The 14,066-nt window shown below is 54.9% G+C and overlaps 1 protein-coding gene across 1 annotated transcript in view; it reads right to left on the bottom strand.

The window, feature by feature from the left end:
- NSD1 (nuclear receptor binding SET domain protein 1) overlaps positions 1-14,066 on the bottom strand; it is a gene marked incomplete at its 5' end in the record, with an annotated part of 52,676 nt that overhangs the window by 29,538 nt on the left and 9,072 nt on the right. Inside the window, 7 exons of the mRNA XM_039910572.1 lie at positions 434-552; positions 3,221-3,296; positions 4,288-4,397; positions 5,703-5,982; positions 6,504-6,628; positions 10,116-12,216; positions 12,780-12,952. Of these exons, the coding sequence (XP_039766506.1) occupies positions 434-552; positions 3,221-3,296; positions 4,288-4,397; positions 5,703-5,982; positions 6,504-6,628; positions 10,116-12,216; positions 12,780-12,952 (2,984 nt within the window). The remainder of the gene's footprint in view (positions 1-433; positions 553-3,220; positions 3,297-4,287; positions 4,398-5,702; positions 5,983-6,503; positions 6,629-10,115; positions 12,217-12,779; positions 12,953-14,066) is intronic.

Raw genomic sequence — 14,066 nt, 5'->3', positions numbered from 1 at the left:
TGCTAGGGGCAGGGGACTGAGCCTGTGTTGTACTCTCCCATGCTCTTAGTACAGTGCTCCGCACATAGTAAGCGCTCGATAAATACCATTGACTGGTTGATAAACGAGAACCACAATGGTCAAGGTGTGAGTTTCGTCAGCAGCCGAAAGTTTCTTCCAACGATCTTGATCGCGTGGAGCCAAACTCACTGAACAAAGCAATTCCCCCTCAATCTTAAGGCTAATTTGCCAGCTATTCCCAACCCCCGATCTCCCCTCAGCCATTCTACAATAGCAGTTGACTTTTTTTTGTTGTTCTTCTTCTTAATCTTTCCACTCTGGGCCTTGATTGGTTTGGCTTCATTTAGGCCCAGTCCAAACCCAAAACCGAGGAAGGGGGCGGGAAGCAGTAGCCCGAGCTTTGCCTTTTCGAGGCCCAAACGGCCCGCAGTACCTCGGAGTTTTGAGTCTCCCTTGACGTATCCTCGTTTTTCTCTTTCTTACATTGCACTGTGGCTAGAGGGTGCCCCTGCCGCTTCCGCTTCCTCTGTTTCTCAAAGAGCTTGACCGGCCCTGGAACGGGAGCGGAGAAACGTTTCACGTCAGCAGGAGAAAACGGATGCAACGACCCATCAGCCTGGGAGTACTTCAAGTTGACAAAGGCAATCCTCACTTTCCCAACACCATCACATAAAAATGGTTCCTCTCCGCAGCTAAAGCCTCATTTTCCCCTTTTCCCTCTGCTCCTCCACCTCTCCCTTCCCATCCCCACAGCACCGTACTCGTCCGCTTAACTGTATATATTTTCGTTACCCTATTTATTTTGTTAATGAATTGTACATCGCCTTGATTCTATTTAGTCGCCATTGTTTTTACGAGATGTTCTTCCCCTTGACGCTGTTTAGTGCCATTGTTCTTGTCTGTCCGTCTCCCCCGATTAGACTGTAAGCCCGTCAAACGGCAGGGACCGTCTCTATCTGTTGCCGACTTGTTCATCCCAAGCGCTTAGTACAGTGCTCTGCACATAGTAAGCGCTCAATAAATACTATTGAATGAATGAATGAATGAATGAATGAATGGTGTACAATTCTTATTTCCCTTCCATGCCCGATGAGAGCCAACAGGGCTCACACTCGAACTCTCCAAGTATCCAGTAGGACTCGGGCTCGAACTGTTACCTGCAGAATCCCCCCCGACCTGCCCCCGATCTCGTTCCTCAGCCCGACAAATTTATTTTTGGGGATGGTAAACTGGAGAAGTGACGGTCTCAGCAGGTTCCCGGGCTGAACTTTACGGAAATCAGTTTTCCCAGTTTCCGCCACCTTCCTCTCTAGTCCTCCCAGGAATCGCCACCATGGGTGGCTTATTGGCCAGTTGCTGAACCAGCTGAAGTCCTTTGGCAATGCCAGGAATAGCCATTTTCCCCTCTTGCCTGATATTCTCACCAGCGTTTACGGCAGTGTTTGCTTGACACACAGTAAGCGCTCAACAAGTACCACAATTAATCATTATCGGGGCAAATTAGGACATCCAACTAGCCGGGGGATAGAAGAGAAAAAGCCAGGGACCTTCACAGGCCACAGAACCCTTCGCTGAACCCAAAAACTTGGAGCATTTGCCCTGGGAGCCTCTCAGACTGGTTTAGGTGTGTTTCTAATTCCACATCAGTAGCACGGACGGGGCACAGGGAGAGGAGAGAGAACCCCTTTTGGAAACACCATTTATCTCCCCCGGGGATAAACGGCTCTTCCATATCGCTTCTGGCCTCTCTCGTATATCTCTTCGAGAAAACATTCGAGTGCAAATGAGGGTTAAAATTACAGCTTCCCTCGAATTCATTAAAAAATGTAAAAAAAAAAAAAAAGGGAGAGAAGAGGATAACTTAAGACACTTGTACAGTATTTCACCACTCAAGGAAGAACCGTGGTTTTGAGGTCTCAAATGAATCAAGACGCTCCAGATAAACCACAGGGCCAGGAGAAAGAGCGAGAAAGTGAGACAGAGAGAGAAAGAGTGTTTGTGTGTGTGTGTGTGTGTGTTGGGGGGTGGGGCAGCGATTTTGAACACACAACTACAGTCTCATTTGCTGCAGACAATACCACGGGTGGCTCTTTCTGCCAGGTCCAGGACTTTGGACTCCTTGGAAAAGGAACCACCAGTAGCCAGACTGATCGAGGCTGCCCCCCGCCATCACCCACTCTCTCGTACGCGTACCTCAAAGGGTTTTGTGCACGTACCTTGTCCCTCCGGCTCTGCGGTGGGGGGTGCCAGGAAGCGAGAGGCCTCAGCTACGGGCCCGAACCATTCGGAAAGGCCGAATGGGGCTGAGGCCGAGAGGTCTGTCTATCTCGCCAACTGCTATGGCCCGGATCCCTTCTCCTCTGGCCTCTCTTCTGTCCTACCCACGACTGCTTCCAGGGAGCACCTCGAGCCGGGGCTGGACCCCTCCCCACCCTGCGCCTCACCGTCCAGGAGGTCATTTTTGGCCCAGAGCGCCCCGATTCTATAAAGGTCTCCTCCTTGGGCCTCTCGGCCTCAAGTTTTTTGGGCTGGGCAGGGAAAGGAGGTGGCTAGAGTCGCCGCTTGGGGGAAGCTAGAGGGTGACTGGAGGAGAGGATTTGGGGAAGGGCAGGGAGGCCTGCAGGGCTGTTGCTGAAAGCACTGTCAGGAGCTGAGGTGGGGGGAGGGCGGTGGGGTGGGTGGGTGTATGTTGTTGAGGGAAGAGTTTCCATTCAGCTCCCAACAGCGCCAACCACGAAGGGATGCATTTAAAGAAACAAAATACTGATACTGGAGAGAAGGCCCGTTGCGATGGCTGGGTGAGAAGGGGAACGAACATTTGCCCTCTCTTCTCTGCAGCCAACCCTTAACACCTGTACGGAAATGCTCATGGGGCAGGTGAAACGACTGTTCTTGCGCAATGGACGGGGTCAGGAGGGCAAATGGTGTCTTGTGGAATAAAAAGAATGGGCGTGTACCGGGGGGAGGGGAGACGCGGCAGGCACGGAGAGGGAAGAAGCTCACAAGCTTAGACCATCTCCAAATTTCCCATTTTATTCCTTCCCCTTTAAAACTCGGATGAAACCAGTCAAGGGTCTTGATAACTTGGCTCTTGACCAAGCAGTGTTGAACCATCGGACACTTGTCAGCCTCTCACGTCTGCTTTTTTATTTTTCTCTTAAAACAAAAAAGAAACACACAGACAAAAATTCCATTTGACGAATTTCACAATGAAACTTACCTTCGCCAAGCTCCAAAGAGTGGGATGTGGGACAAGATTCAGAACGCTCCTTTTCCAAGGGGCCAGCGTCATAGCACTGTATATAAGCAACAATAACAGGGTTTATCGAATGCCCGCGGTGGCTTCTAGGGGCCTGGTGGCCATGAACAACTTTAATAGATATGATTGACTGACTGGCTGCTCGGCACCCAGAAAGCGCTCAGAAAATACTACTGATTGTGGCACTGATAAGGGAGTGTCCCAATATATCCGGGGAAGGGGTGGTCGGTGTTGCAGTGTTTTAAGTGGATGTCTGACCCCTCCTTCACCTACTGTAATCTCGCCCTTCAAGGCAGGGCTCTCTGGCCCCTTCTCCCCTGCTGCTTACCACATCTGTTTGTGTTCAGATTTTATGGGGGTGTTAACCTTGAACAAAGGTTAACACGTTTTATATCTGCTACCCCAATTGATGGGTTTGAATTCTCTGGGAACGTTCTGGGCATGCGCACGCACACGCACAATCGGGGCTCGGCAATGATCATAATCCTGATAATTACGGGAAGATGGCAGCAAAGCGGTTGGCCTCCGGAATAATAATAATGATGATAATTGTGGTATTTGCTAAATACTACACGCAGGCACTATACTAAGCACTGGGATAGATAGAATAAGGTCAGACAAGATTCCTGTCGCACATGGGACTCACAGTCTTTATCCCTGTTTTCCAGATGAGGAACCTGAGGCACAGAGAAGTGAAATGACTGGCCCAAGGTCACAGAGCAGACAAGTGGCAGAGCTGGGACTAGAACCCAGGTCCCTTCTGACATTCCAAAGCTGGGAGGGAAGGAGAGTGGGAAATGATGGACACATGGGAAAACCGGGTTAATCTGTGTGAAATTACTTTTCGGGTGGGTATTTCCTAAACCACAAGATGCAGGTCCAGTCAAGCAATGGTCAGCGGATTCCAGAGACTTCCGTCGGCAGCGGTGTACATTTTCTAGAGAAATGGTGTCCAAGGCCTCGGATTTTCTCCATTCACTACCGGATGCTTTAGGGCGCTGGAGGTTTTCGGATGGGGAACAACATACCTTTCTGGAAGGAATCAGGTTTCCTTTCTTTGGCATAAATCCAGGGTCCAAATCGTTGGATTCAAGGAGCTTTTTCGTTGGCTTCCTCTGACGTTTGCTCCCATAGTTCCCTGCAATAACACCTTGATCATTACACAGCATGGGATTTCACCCCCAGTCCCTATCTAGACGCTAATTCTCAACCGCTCTCTCTACCCTTCACCGAACAGATAACCGTAGCAGAAAGAGCCCGGGCGAAAAAAAACCTCTGTTTTCAGGAGGGCCGCTGCTTGAGCCGAAGCTCTGAGTGGCCAGAGACACGAGGAAGCGAAAGAGAAAACAGGACCGGGCGCAGCAGGCATGGTGACTTGCCCCGGATCACACAGCAGACAAGAGGCCCGCTAGGAGAAGCAGAGCAGCCGGGTGGTAAGAGCCTCCAGAACCCAGAAGGATCTGGGTTCTAATCCCATCTCCACCACTTGTCTGCTGTGGGACCTTGGGCAATCCACTTGACTTCTCTGAGCCCCCGTGATCTCACCTGAAAAATGGGGATTAAGACTGAGAACTCCACGTGGGCCAGGAACAGTGTCTAACCTGATTAGCTTGTCTCTACTCGAGAGCTTAGAACAGTGCTTGACACATGGTAAGCATTTAATGCAAACGACAAGTTATTCTTATTATTAAGTGAGCGTTCAATGAATATTACTGAATGAATTAGAACCCAGGTCCTCTGACTTTCAAGCCCCTGATCTATCCCATGGACTATATCCCAATCCTTAATTACCTTGTATCTACCCCAGCTCTTAGTACAGTGCCTGTCTGAGAAGCAGCGTGGCTCAGTGGATAGAGCACAGGCCTGAGAATCAGAAGGACCTGGGTTCTAATCCCAGCTCTGCCACTTGTCTGCTGTGAGACCTTGGGCAAGTCACTTCATTTCTCTGTGCCTCAGCTCCCTCATCTGTAAAATACTACTAAGACTGTGAGCCCCGTGTGGGAGAGGGACTGTGTCCAACCTGATTAGCTTGGATCTTCGCAGCTCTCAGAACAGTGCCTGGCACATAGTAAATGCTTAACAAATACCACAATGATGTTGGTTATTATTACATAATAAGTGCTTTACAAACACCCTAACAACCACTAAAAAAAGTACGCACGCCGAAAAAGCCACCCAGTGAGACACAAGTCAACACTGCCAACCCAAGGGACAACCCGCAATGGCCAGGACTGGTGGTGGGGGGAAGAGGGGTATCCCACATGGACTCTTTCGAGCCACCCAAGCATGGCCTCAGAGAAGACCGCTTCCAACCCTGAGGACCACCGTCCGGACGAGTCCCGGGCCCGTCTGCCGGCCGTGCCCGGGCAGGAGGCCAGTGGGGTGGACCGCAGGCCCTCGTCCCGAGCCCCGCCATGCCAGTTCTTCTCCGCGCCATGCCCACCTGTTTTCAATAAGGGGTCCTCGGGTTCCAGCGGGGGCCAGGGGGGGACGACGGCCACGGGGGCCATGGGCACCGACAGGGTCAGCTCGGGCAGCTCAGCGTGCCCGCCCCCGACCTCAGTCTGGGCCAAGGGGCCTTCCAGAAACGGCGCCTCGCGTTCCAGGATCGGGGGGTGCTCCGCTGCCTGCTGCTGCTGCCGCCGGACATCCGAGCTGGGTCGGCAATGGGTTGCCGAAGTGCCCTCCTCCGCCTTAACTTCCGGCTTTTCGAGGGATTTCAGCTGAGGAGCAAGGACATACAATGAAGGAGACAGATCCCAGAGGGGCAGCCCGGCTGGTCACCTCTCGCCCACATCCTGCCTCTAGCCTGGAATGGCCTCCTCCTCAGATCCAACAGACAACTGACTCCCCACCCCCGGCCCCCGCTTCAAAGCCTTATCGAAGGCCCATCTCCTCCAAGAGGCCGTCCCTGGCTAAGCCCTCCTTTCCTCTTCTTCCACTCCCTTCCGCGTCACCCTTTCTTGCTCCCCTTTATTCAGCTCCCTTCCCAGCCCCATAGCACTTAGGTTCACATCTATCATTTTTCTTTCTTTTTATTAATGTCTGTCTCTCCCTCTAGACTGTAACCTCGTTGTGGGCCGTGAATGTGTCCGTTTATTGTTCTGACTTTCTCCCAAGCGCTTAGTACAGTTCTCTGCACACAGTAAGCGCTCAATGAATACAACTGACCCGCTGACTGGTGGGGGAGGTGGGTAACGCCAGCCAAGCACGCTCAAAACAGGCCCGTGGTCTGTCGACTTACTTTGTGCAAGTGGTCCTGACTCTTCTTCTGTTTCTTCTTGGGGGCAAATATCTGATCGTATTCTTCTGTATATTCCAAGAGCCACTTGCTGGGTTTCCTGAGACGTTTCTTCTCCGAGAGTGCAACTAAAAAGAAGAGGAACTTGGGAATTTAGGTGACGAACTTCAGCACTTAGTACAGTGCCTGGAACATAGTAAGTGCTTAACAAATGCTGATTTTTCCTGAAGGCAAGGGATCGGTGTTAAGCTTCTTGACTCTGGAACTCTCGCTCCCCAAAGAGGGGGGGAGAGAGTGAGTATGTATGTGTGTGTGGTGAGGGTGTTGATATTTACGTGCTTACTATGTGCTATGCCCTAGGGTAGATCCAAGCTCATCAGGCTAGACACAGTCCATGTCCCACATGGGGCTCACACTCATAACCCCCATTTTCCAGATGAGGGAATGGAGGCCCAGGGAAGTGAAGTGACTTGCCCAAAGACAGCCAGCGGCCAAGTGGTGGAGTCGGGATTAGAACCCGGCTTCCTTCCGACTTCCAGACCCGGGCTCTATCCACTAGGCCACACTGCTTCTCGGAGTCACCCGGGTAAGAGCATTCTCCCCCTTTCTTATCACCCACACTGTAAAAATTCTGGTAGACCAGATGAGTATAAAACACTAAAAACTAAATCAAAATAGAATTCTGAGATCTCCTCCGCTCACCTCAAAGAGACCCTTGAGGTAAAAATGCAAAAGAGCCAAATTTTTAGAACAGTTCCCATCACCTCTGCAGAAAGCCTGAATTTGGCTAGCAGGACCTTGGAAAAAAATGTTATTCTTCCATTTACAAGAAGAAAAAAATTTGAGAGGCTTTCTAACTCACAATCTACCAGAAATGTTGAACTGCTGATACAGTCTTTATGTGTGGCCTAGAGGATACAACACGGGCTTGGGAGTCAGAAGGAGCCCGGTTCTAATCCTGATCTGCCACTTGTCTGCTGTGTGACCTTGGCCAAGTCACTTCACTTCTCTGCGTTTCAGTTCCCTCACCTGTACAGTGGGGATTAAGAATGTGAGCCCCATGAGGGACACCTATGATGTCCAGCCTGGTTAGCTTGCATCTACCTCAGTGCTTAGATCAGAGCCTAGCACATAGTAAGCACTTAACCAATACCATTAAAAAAAAAAAAAGTACTAAAAAACTCATTACCCGAGGAAAAACCCATCAGCATAACATCTACATACTCAATTGTACTTTCCCACACATTTAGTCCACTGCTCCTTACCCAGTAAGTGCTCAAAAAAAGTCCACTGACCAAAGCATACCAAATTCCGTAGGGGTTATTAGCACTCAGCAAATAGCTATCAATCGATCCCATGGACCATCTCTAACCTGATTAGCTTGGATCTGGGAAGCTTATTCTTTTGCAATATCCTCTCCTAAATGCTCAGTACAGTGCTCTGCGCACAGTAAGCACTCAATAAATCCCACCGACTGATCGATCTGCCCCAGAGTTCCGTACAGTGCCCGTAGTAAGTGCTTAATAAATACCATAAAACAAAAATAAACATAGCAAACAATCCAGTAGCAGAACCGCAGGGTCTGGACTAAGAAAATACGGCACAGAGATAAGCTCTCCCACATCTGTTCCTCTTTTCCAACTGTCCGTTGGGAAGAACTGACTCCCGGGATAGGAATGTGGGTGATGGGTTGGATGGGCACAAGCACCACTAGAGGGAGCTCTTCCAACCACGGAACTTTAAATCCAATAATAATAATAATAATGATGTTGGTATTTGTTAAGCGCTATGTGCCGAGCACTGTTCTAAGCGCTGGGGTAGATACAGGGTAATCAGGTTGCCCCACGTGAGGCTCACAGTCTTAATCCCCATTTTACAGATGAGGGAACTGAGGCACCTGAAAGTCAAGTGACTTGCTCAAAGTCACACAGCTGACAGGTGGCGGAGCTGGGATTAGAACCCATGACCTCTGACTCCTAAGCCCGTGCTCTTTCCACTGAGCCATGCTGCTTCTCGAGAGAACCCTTTATGGTATTAGTTAAGCGCTTACTATGTGCCAGACACTCTTCTAAGTACTGGGGTAGAAACAAGCTAATCGGGTTTGGACCCAATCCACGCCCAGGTGGGGCTCCCGGTCTTAATCCCCATTTTCCAGATGAGGGAACTGAGGCACAGAGAAGTGAAGCGACTTGCCCGCGGTCACACAGCAGACAAGCAGCAGAGCCAGAATGCGAACCCGAGTCCCTCTGACTCCCGGACCCGGGGTCCACCCGCTAGGCCACGCTTTTTCTCTTATCCAGTACAGAACCCGTACCACTAATCAGTGGTATTTACTGAGCATTTACCGTGTGCAGAGCACTGGAATACGTACTTGGGAGAGGACAAGAGAACAGAGTTGGGAGATGTGTTTCCTGCCCATGGGTGGACCCTGTTTTGATTTCTGCCTCACGCACGGGACAAGGGAATAACAACTGGATCGACCGATCGGTCAGTCGAATTTATTGAGTGCTTACTGCGTGCAGGGCACAGTACTAAGCACTTGGGAGAGTCCACTTTAACTGTATAACAGAGTTGTTGGACACCTTCCCTGCCACAACAAGCTTCCGGTCCAGAGGAGTAGCTCACAGTCTAGAGAGGAAACTAAGAAAAGGTGACCTCGAGCCAAGACAGGAGGGGAAAATGGTCTGGACTGAGAGGTCTAAGCCTTCCCCGAGTCAATGGCAGTTTCATCTCCAGGAAGCAGGTTCTAATAGATGCGGAAAAAAAATATCAGATGCCTACTGGAATAATTTAAGAAACTGGCAGCCGGTAGGGCCTGGAGACTTAATGGAACGTGTCCATCTCTCGTCCTTCCGGGTCTAGAATAGCCGCTGTACCCTGGCGCTAACCCGGTGCCTCTCTCCCCTGACCTGTGCCAATCTTCTCATGGAAGGAGCCGGGTCAGAAGGCTCTTGGGCTACACTGGCCGTCTCCTTAATCCATACGGCGGTTGCCCATGGAGACTATTACAGATTACCGACTACAACCCTGCACGCACACTTCGCTCCTCTACCGCTAACCACCTCACTGTACCTCAATCTCCTCTATCTTGCCGCCGAGCCCTCGCCCACGTCCCGCCTCTGGCCTGGAACGCCCTCCCTCTTCAAATCTGACAATGAGCCTTCAAAGCCTTTTCGAAGACCCATCTCCTCCAAGAGGCCTTCCCTAAGCTCTCTTTTCCTCTACTCCCGCTCCCTTCTGCGTCACCCTGACTCGCTCCCTTTATTGGTGCCCGTTCCCAGCCCCACACCACTTAGGTGCATACCTGTCATTTATTTCTTTCTATTAATGCCTGTCTCCCCCTTTACGCTGTAAGCTCGTTTAAGAGTTAATTATGTGCCAAGCCCTGGGCTAGGCGCTGGGGTAGATACAAGAATACCGGGTCAGGCAGAGGCCCGTTCCGCATGGGGCTCCCGGTCTTATCCCTATTAGACAGGTGAGGAAAATGAGGACCAGAGAGGTGAAGTGACTTGCCCGAGGTCCCCCCGGGGAGGAGCCGGCGGAGACGGAGGCCGGGATGAGGGTGTCCCGGCCTCGGCTCCGCCGCCCGAACCGCAGGTCGCCAGACTACCTCACCTTGCCCCGACGGCTCGGCCGGGGGGATCGGGGCGGAGAGCGGCGAGCTTCCGCGCTTTCCTTCGCTGCCGCTGCCGCCGTTTGGCTTCTTGGCTCCGTCCGCCCGGGGCCCGGGCTCGCCAACCGCCGCCCGGGCCTCCTCCTCCTCCTCCTCCTCCGGCGCCCCCGAAGGGGTGAGCGGCCCCCGGAGGAAGTCACAGGGGAGCAGACCCCCGAAGAGGCCGCCGAGGGATTCTCCGGGCCCGGGCAGGTCGAGCCGCTTGCCCGCCTCGGCCCCGCCCTGGTTGAATCGCTGCCAGCGCTTCTTGGGGGCCACGGGGTTGGCGTCGGCCGAGCCGTCGCTCAGGGAGCTCTCGCTGGTCATCTCCGAGTCCGGCTCCGGGCCCTCCCCGTTCTCCAGGGAGGTGCGGCGATACTCTGCCTCCCGCTCGGTCCCCAGCCGCTTCCCCCCGGCCTCGGGCCTGTGACCGGGGAGGGCCCCGCGGTCGGCCGGGGCCCCTGGGGGCGCCCTCCTATCGGGGCCCGCCGGCCCCCTGCCCGCGCCTCGGCCGTCCGGTCCCGCCCCGTGGTCGAAGCCGGGCCCCCGCCCCGCCTTGGCTCGCCTGTCCGGCTTCCCCTCCTTGCCCGCCCCCGGGGGGGCACCCACCGACGCCTTCCCGTGCAGCTTCGACCGGGCACAGGGGCGCCTGGCCACGCAGTTGGCCCCGGCTCGGCCCGCCCCGCCGGGCTCCCTCCTGCCAGCCGGGGCCTCGCCCGCTGGGGCCGGTCGCCCGGGGCCCCCGCGACCCTCTCCGTTGCGGTCCGGCTTGAAGGCGGCTGACTCGGCGAGGCCGGGCCCGCGGAAGGGGCGGGCGTTCTGAGCGGCGAGCAACTGCTGCTCCTTGGTCTTGCTGTCGTGCATGTCCTTGAGCATCATCAGCAAGGTGCTGAACTTGTAATCCGGCTCCAGGGGCGGGCGGACCTGGCCGGGGGCCGAGGCGAAGAGCAGGGGCTTGGGGTTTTTTGGGGGGGTCCCCGGGGTGGCAGGGTCCTGGCCCCCGGACCGGTAGGACAGCTCCTTCAGTTCCGAGAGAACGTGCTTCACCACGGCCGTCTCGATCTCCGAAGAGTCGCGCGCCTTCTCGCGCCCCGGGCTGGGCAGCTCGGGGCCGTCGCCCGGGCCCGAGGGGATGTTCAGCGAGCCCCTCCCGCCACGGTCCTCGTCCGGGGGCCGCATCCCCGGTTTGCATTTCGGGGTCCGGGCCTTGAGCTGCTTGGAGGGCTTGGCCCGCGGGCGGGCCGGGGAGTCCTCGTCCGAGGCGTCGGGGGGCTTCTTGCGTGCCCGGACGCGGGCGTTCTTGGAAGGGGGCCCGGGCCACCTCGGGGCGTCCCCTCTCTTTGCGGGCCTTCGCGGGGGCGGGCCGCCGTCGCCGTCCTCGTCCGACCCGCTGGGGTCCGGGCCGCTGCTCTCGTCCTCGGAGGCCGTCCGGGAGCTGGCCGAGTCGTCCCCGGCGCGGCGGCCCCGCGGCGCCCCCGAGGCGCTCTCCGGTGGGGGTCCGCCCGTGCCCGTCCCCGCCAGGGTCCCGCCGCTCGGACCCCTGGGCTCCCCCTTCGGGGCGGTTTTCCCGAAGGAAGAGAACAGGTAGGTCTGGACGGCGGGGCCACCGGCCACGGTCAGGCTGCTGGCGATGCGGCACAGCTCCCGCGAGGCCTGCTTCTCCGCCTCGGCCCCAGGCCCGGCCCCGAAGCTCAGGCCGCCTCCATCACGCCGCTCCTCCCGGCGCTCCTCTCGGCGGGCCCCGCCCTGCTGACGGCTCTTCTTCGGGCCGGCCCTCTTGCGGCCCTCGGGGCCCTTCCCGGGGCGGGGCCTCCCGGGGGGCTTGACCCGGTCACCCACGGCGGACGGGGGGCCGAGGGTCAGGGTCTGCAGGCAGCCGTTCAGCACGCACTCCGGCTCCAACTCGGGCCGGGACCCTTCGGGCCGGGCCTCGGGGGGCAGGTCCTCACCGTCCGCCTTGGCCCCGAGGTCGGGCCCGCCCTGTCCGTCGTGCGTGGCCTTGGGCAGGCCTTGTTCGGCCAGCTGGACGCTGGCTTCCCATTTCATCAAGGTCTTCTGGGGGACCTTTGAGGATGGAGCGGGTAGGAGGAGGAGGAGGGAGACAGAGACAGAGAGAGGGGTCCATTAAATGCTGGGCAGAATGGAAGGAGATGGCATACTGGGGGACACCGGACCCCAACTCCTTCAAAGGCACATTTGAGCGCAAGAGTGCCCCAGACCCTTCTTTTTCTCTCTTTTTTTTACTATGGTTTTTGTTAAGCGCTTACTACATGCCAGGCACTGTACCAAGCACTGGAGTAGACACAAGCTAATCGGTTTGGTTACGGTCTCTGTCCCACCTGGGGCTCACAGTCTTAATCCCCATTGAACAGATGAGGAAACCGAGTCCCAGGGAAGCCTGTGCTCTAGCCACTCGACCATGCTGCTTCTTGGACGCGAAGGGGAGTTTGGGGTGTCTTCCTTCCCCTCCCGGCTTTCTCAGTTCCTGCGGAGCCTGCGAGGAGGAGAGCACTGAACTAACGGCTTGGGGGAGAGCTAAACGATAAACAGATCCATTCCCCAGCCCATTTCCGATTCCCCAAGGGAGAAGGGACCGGCTCCAGTTGGAGGAAGCCGAGGAGGTTTACCTTGTGCCTGTAGCCTTTCTCCTTCTGCTTGCCTCTTCTCCGGAGGACGGGCAGCTCTTCGAACTGATGCCGGCCTTCGAAGAGCACGATGGCTTTTCCGGCCACCCACGCCCGCTCGGACGTTTCGCCCAAGGCCTCCACGTAGTACTGCCGATAAGGTCTCCGGGTGGAAGCTAGGAAGGAGGGACACGGAAACGGGTCACGGGATCACGGCACTTAGGACCCCCACGGAGCCGTTATCTCCTTCGCTTCGCTCCGGGGTGGGGGACCACTGAGAAAGGCTGAAAAACCAGGAGGCCTCGGGAGGGCTGGAACTACCCGATCAATGGATCGACGGAATTGACTGGGCACTTACTGTGGGCGAAGCTCTGTACTAAACGCTTGGGAGAACTTGATCAGACTGTGAGCCCCATGTGGGATAGGGACTGTGCCCAACCTGATTAACACAGACCTGTCCCGGCGCTTAGAACAGTGCCTGGCACATAGTAAGCGCTTAACGAGTACCATAAACACCACCACAAGCAGCAAGGCGTAGTGGATAGAGCACAGGCTTGGGAGTCAGAAGGACCTGGGTTCTAATCCCGGCTCCACTTGTCTGACGGCTGAGCTTGCACAATTTGCTTCACTTCTCTAGGCCTCAGTTCCCTCATCCGTAAAATGGGGATTAAGACTGGCAGCCCCAGGTGGGAAATGGACTGTGTCCAACCTGATTGCCTTCTAAATACCCCAGTGCTTAGAACAGTGCCTGGCACACAGTAAGTGCTTAACAAACACCATAAACAACACCACCACCACATTCCAACAGAGTTGGTAGATAAGTTCCCTGCCCACAGGGAAGCTTACAGTCGACAGGGGGAGATAGACATTAAGATGAATAAATACGTAATTTATAACAGATACTTTAAAGATATGTACATAAGCACTCTGGGGTTAGGGCGAATAACAAATGTCCAAAGGTCACAGATCCAAATGCGAAGTCGACACAGAACGGGGAGTGAGCTGGGGAAAAGGGGCTTAATCGGGGAGGGCCTCTTGGAGGAGATAAGAATAATAATTATGGTACTTGTTAAGCACTTACTATATTCCAAGCACTCTTCTAAGCGTTAATCAGGTTGGACACAGTCCCTGTCCCATATGGGGCTCACACTCTTAATCCCCATTTTACAGACGAAGCAACTGAGACCCAGGGAAGTTAAACGCCTTGCCCCAAGTCACAGAGCGGATACGCAGAGGAGCCGGGTTTAGAACCCAAGTCCTTCCGACTCCTGGGGCCCGTGCTCTATCCAC

Source organism: Ornithorhynchus anatinus, chromosome X2 (assembly GCF_004115215.2).
Source record: "Ornithorhynchus anatinus isolate Pmale09 chromosome X2, mOrnAna1.pri.v4, whole genome shotgun sequence".
NCBI classification, from domain to species: domain Eukaryota; kingdom Metazoa; phylum Chordata; class Mammalia; order Monotremata; family Ornithorhynchidae; genus Ornithorhynchus; species Ornithorhynchus anatinus.
This window is presented reverse-complemented; position numbering and strand designations above follow the sequence as displayed.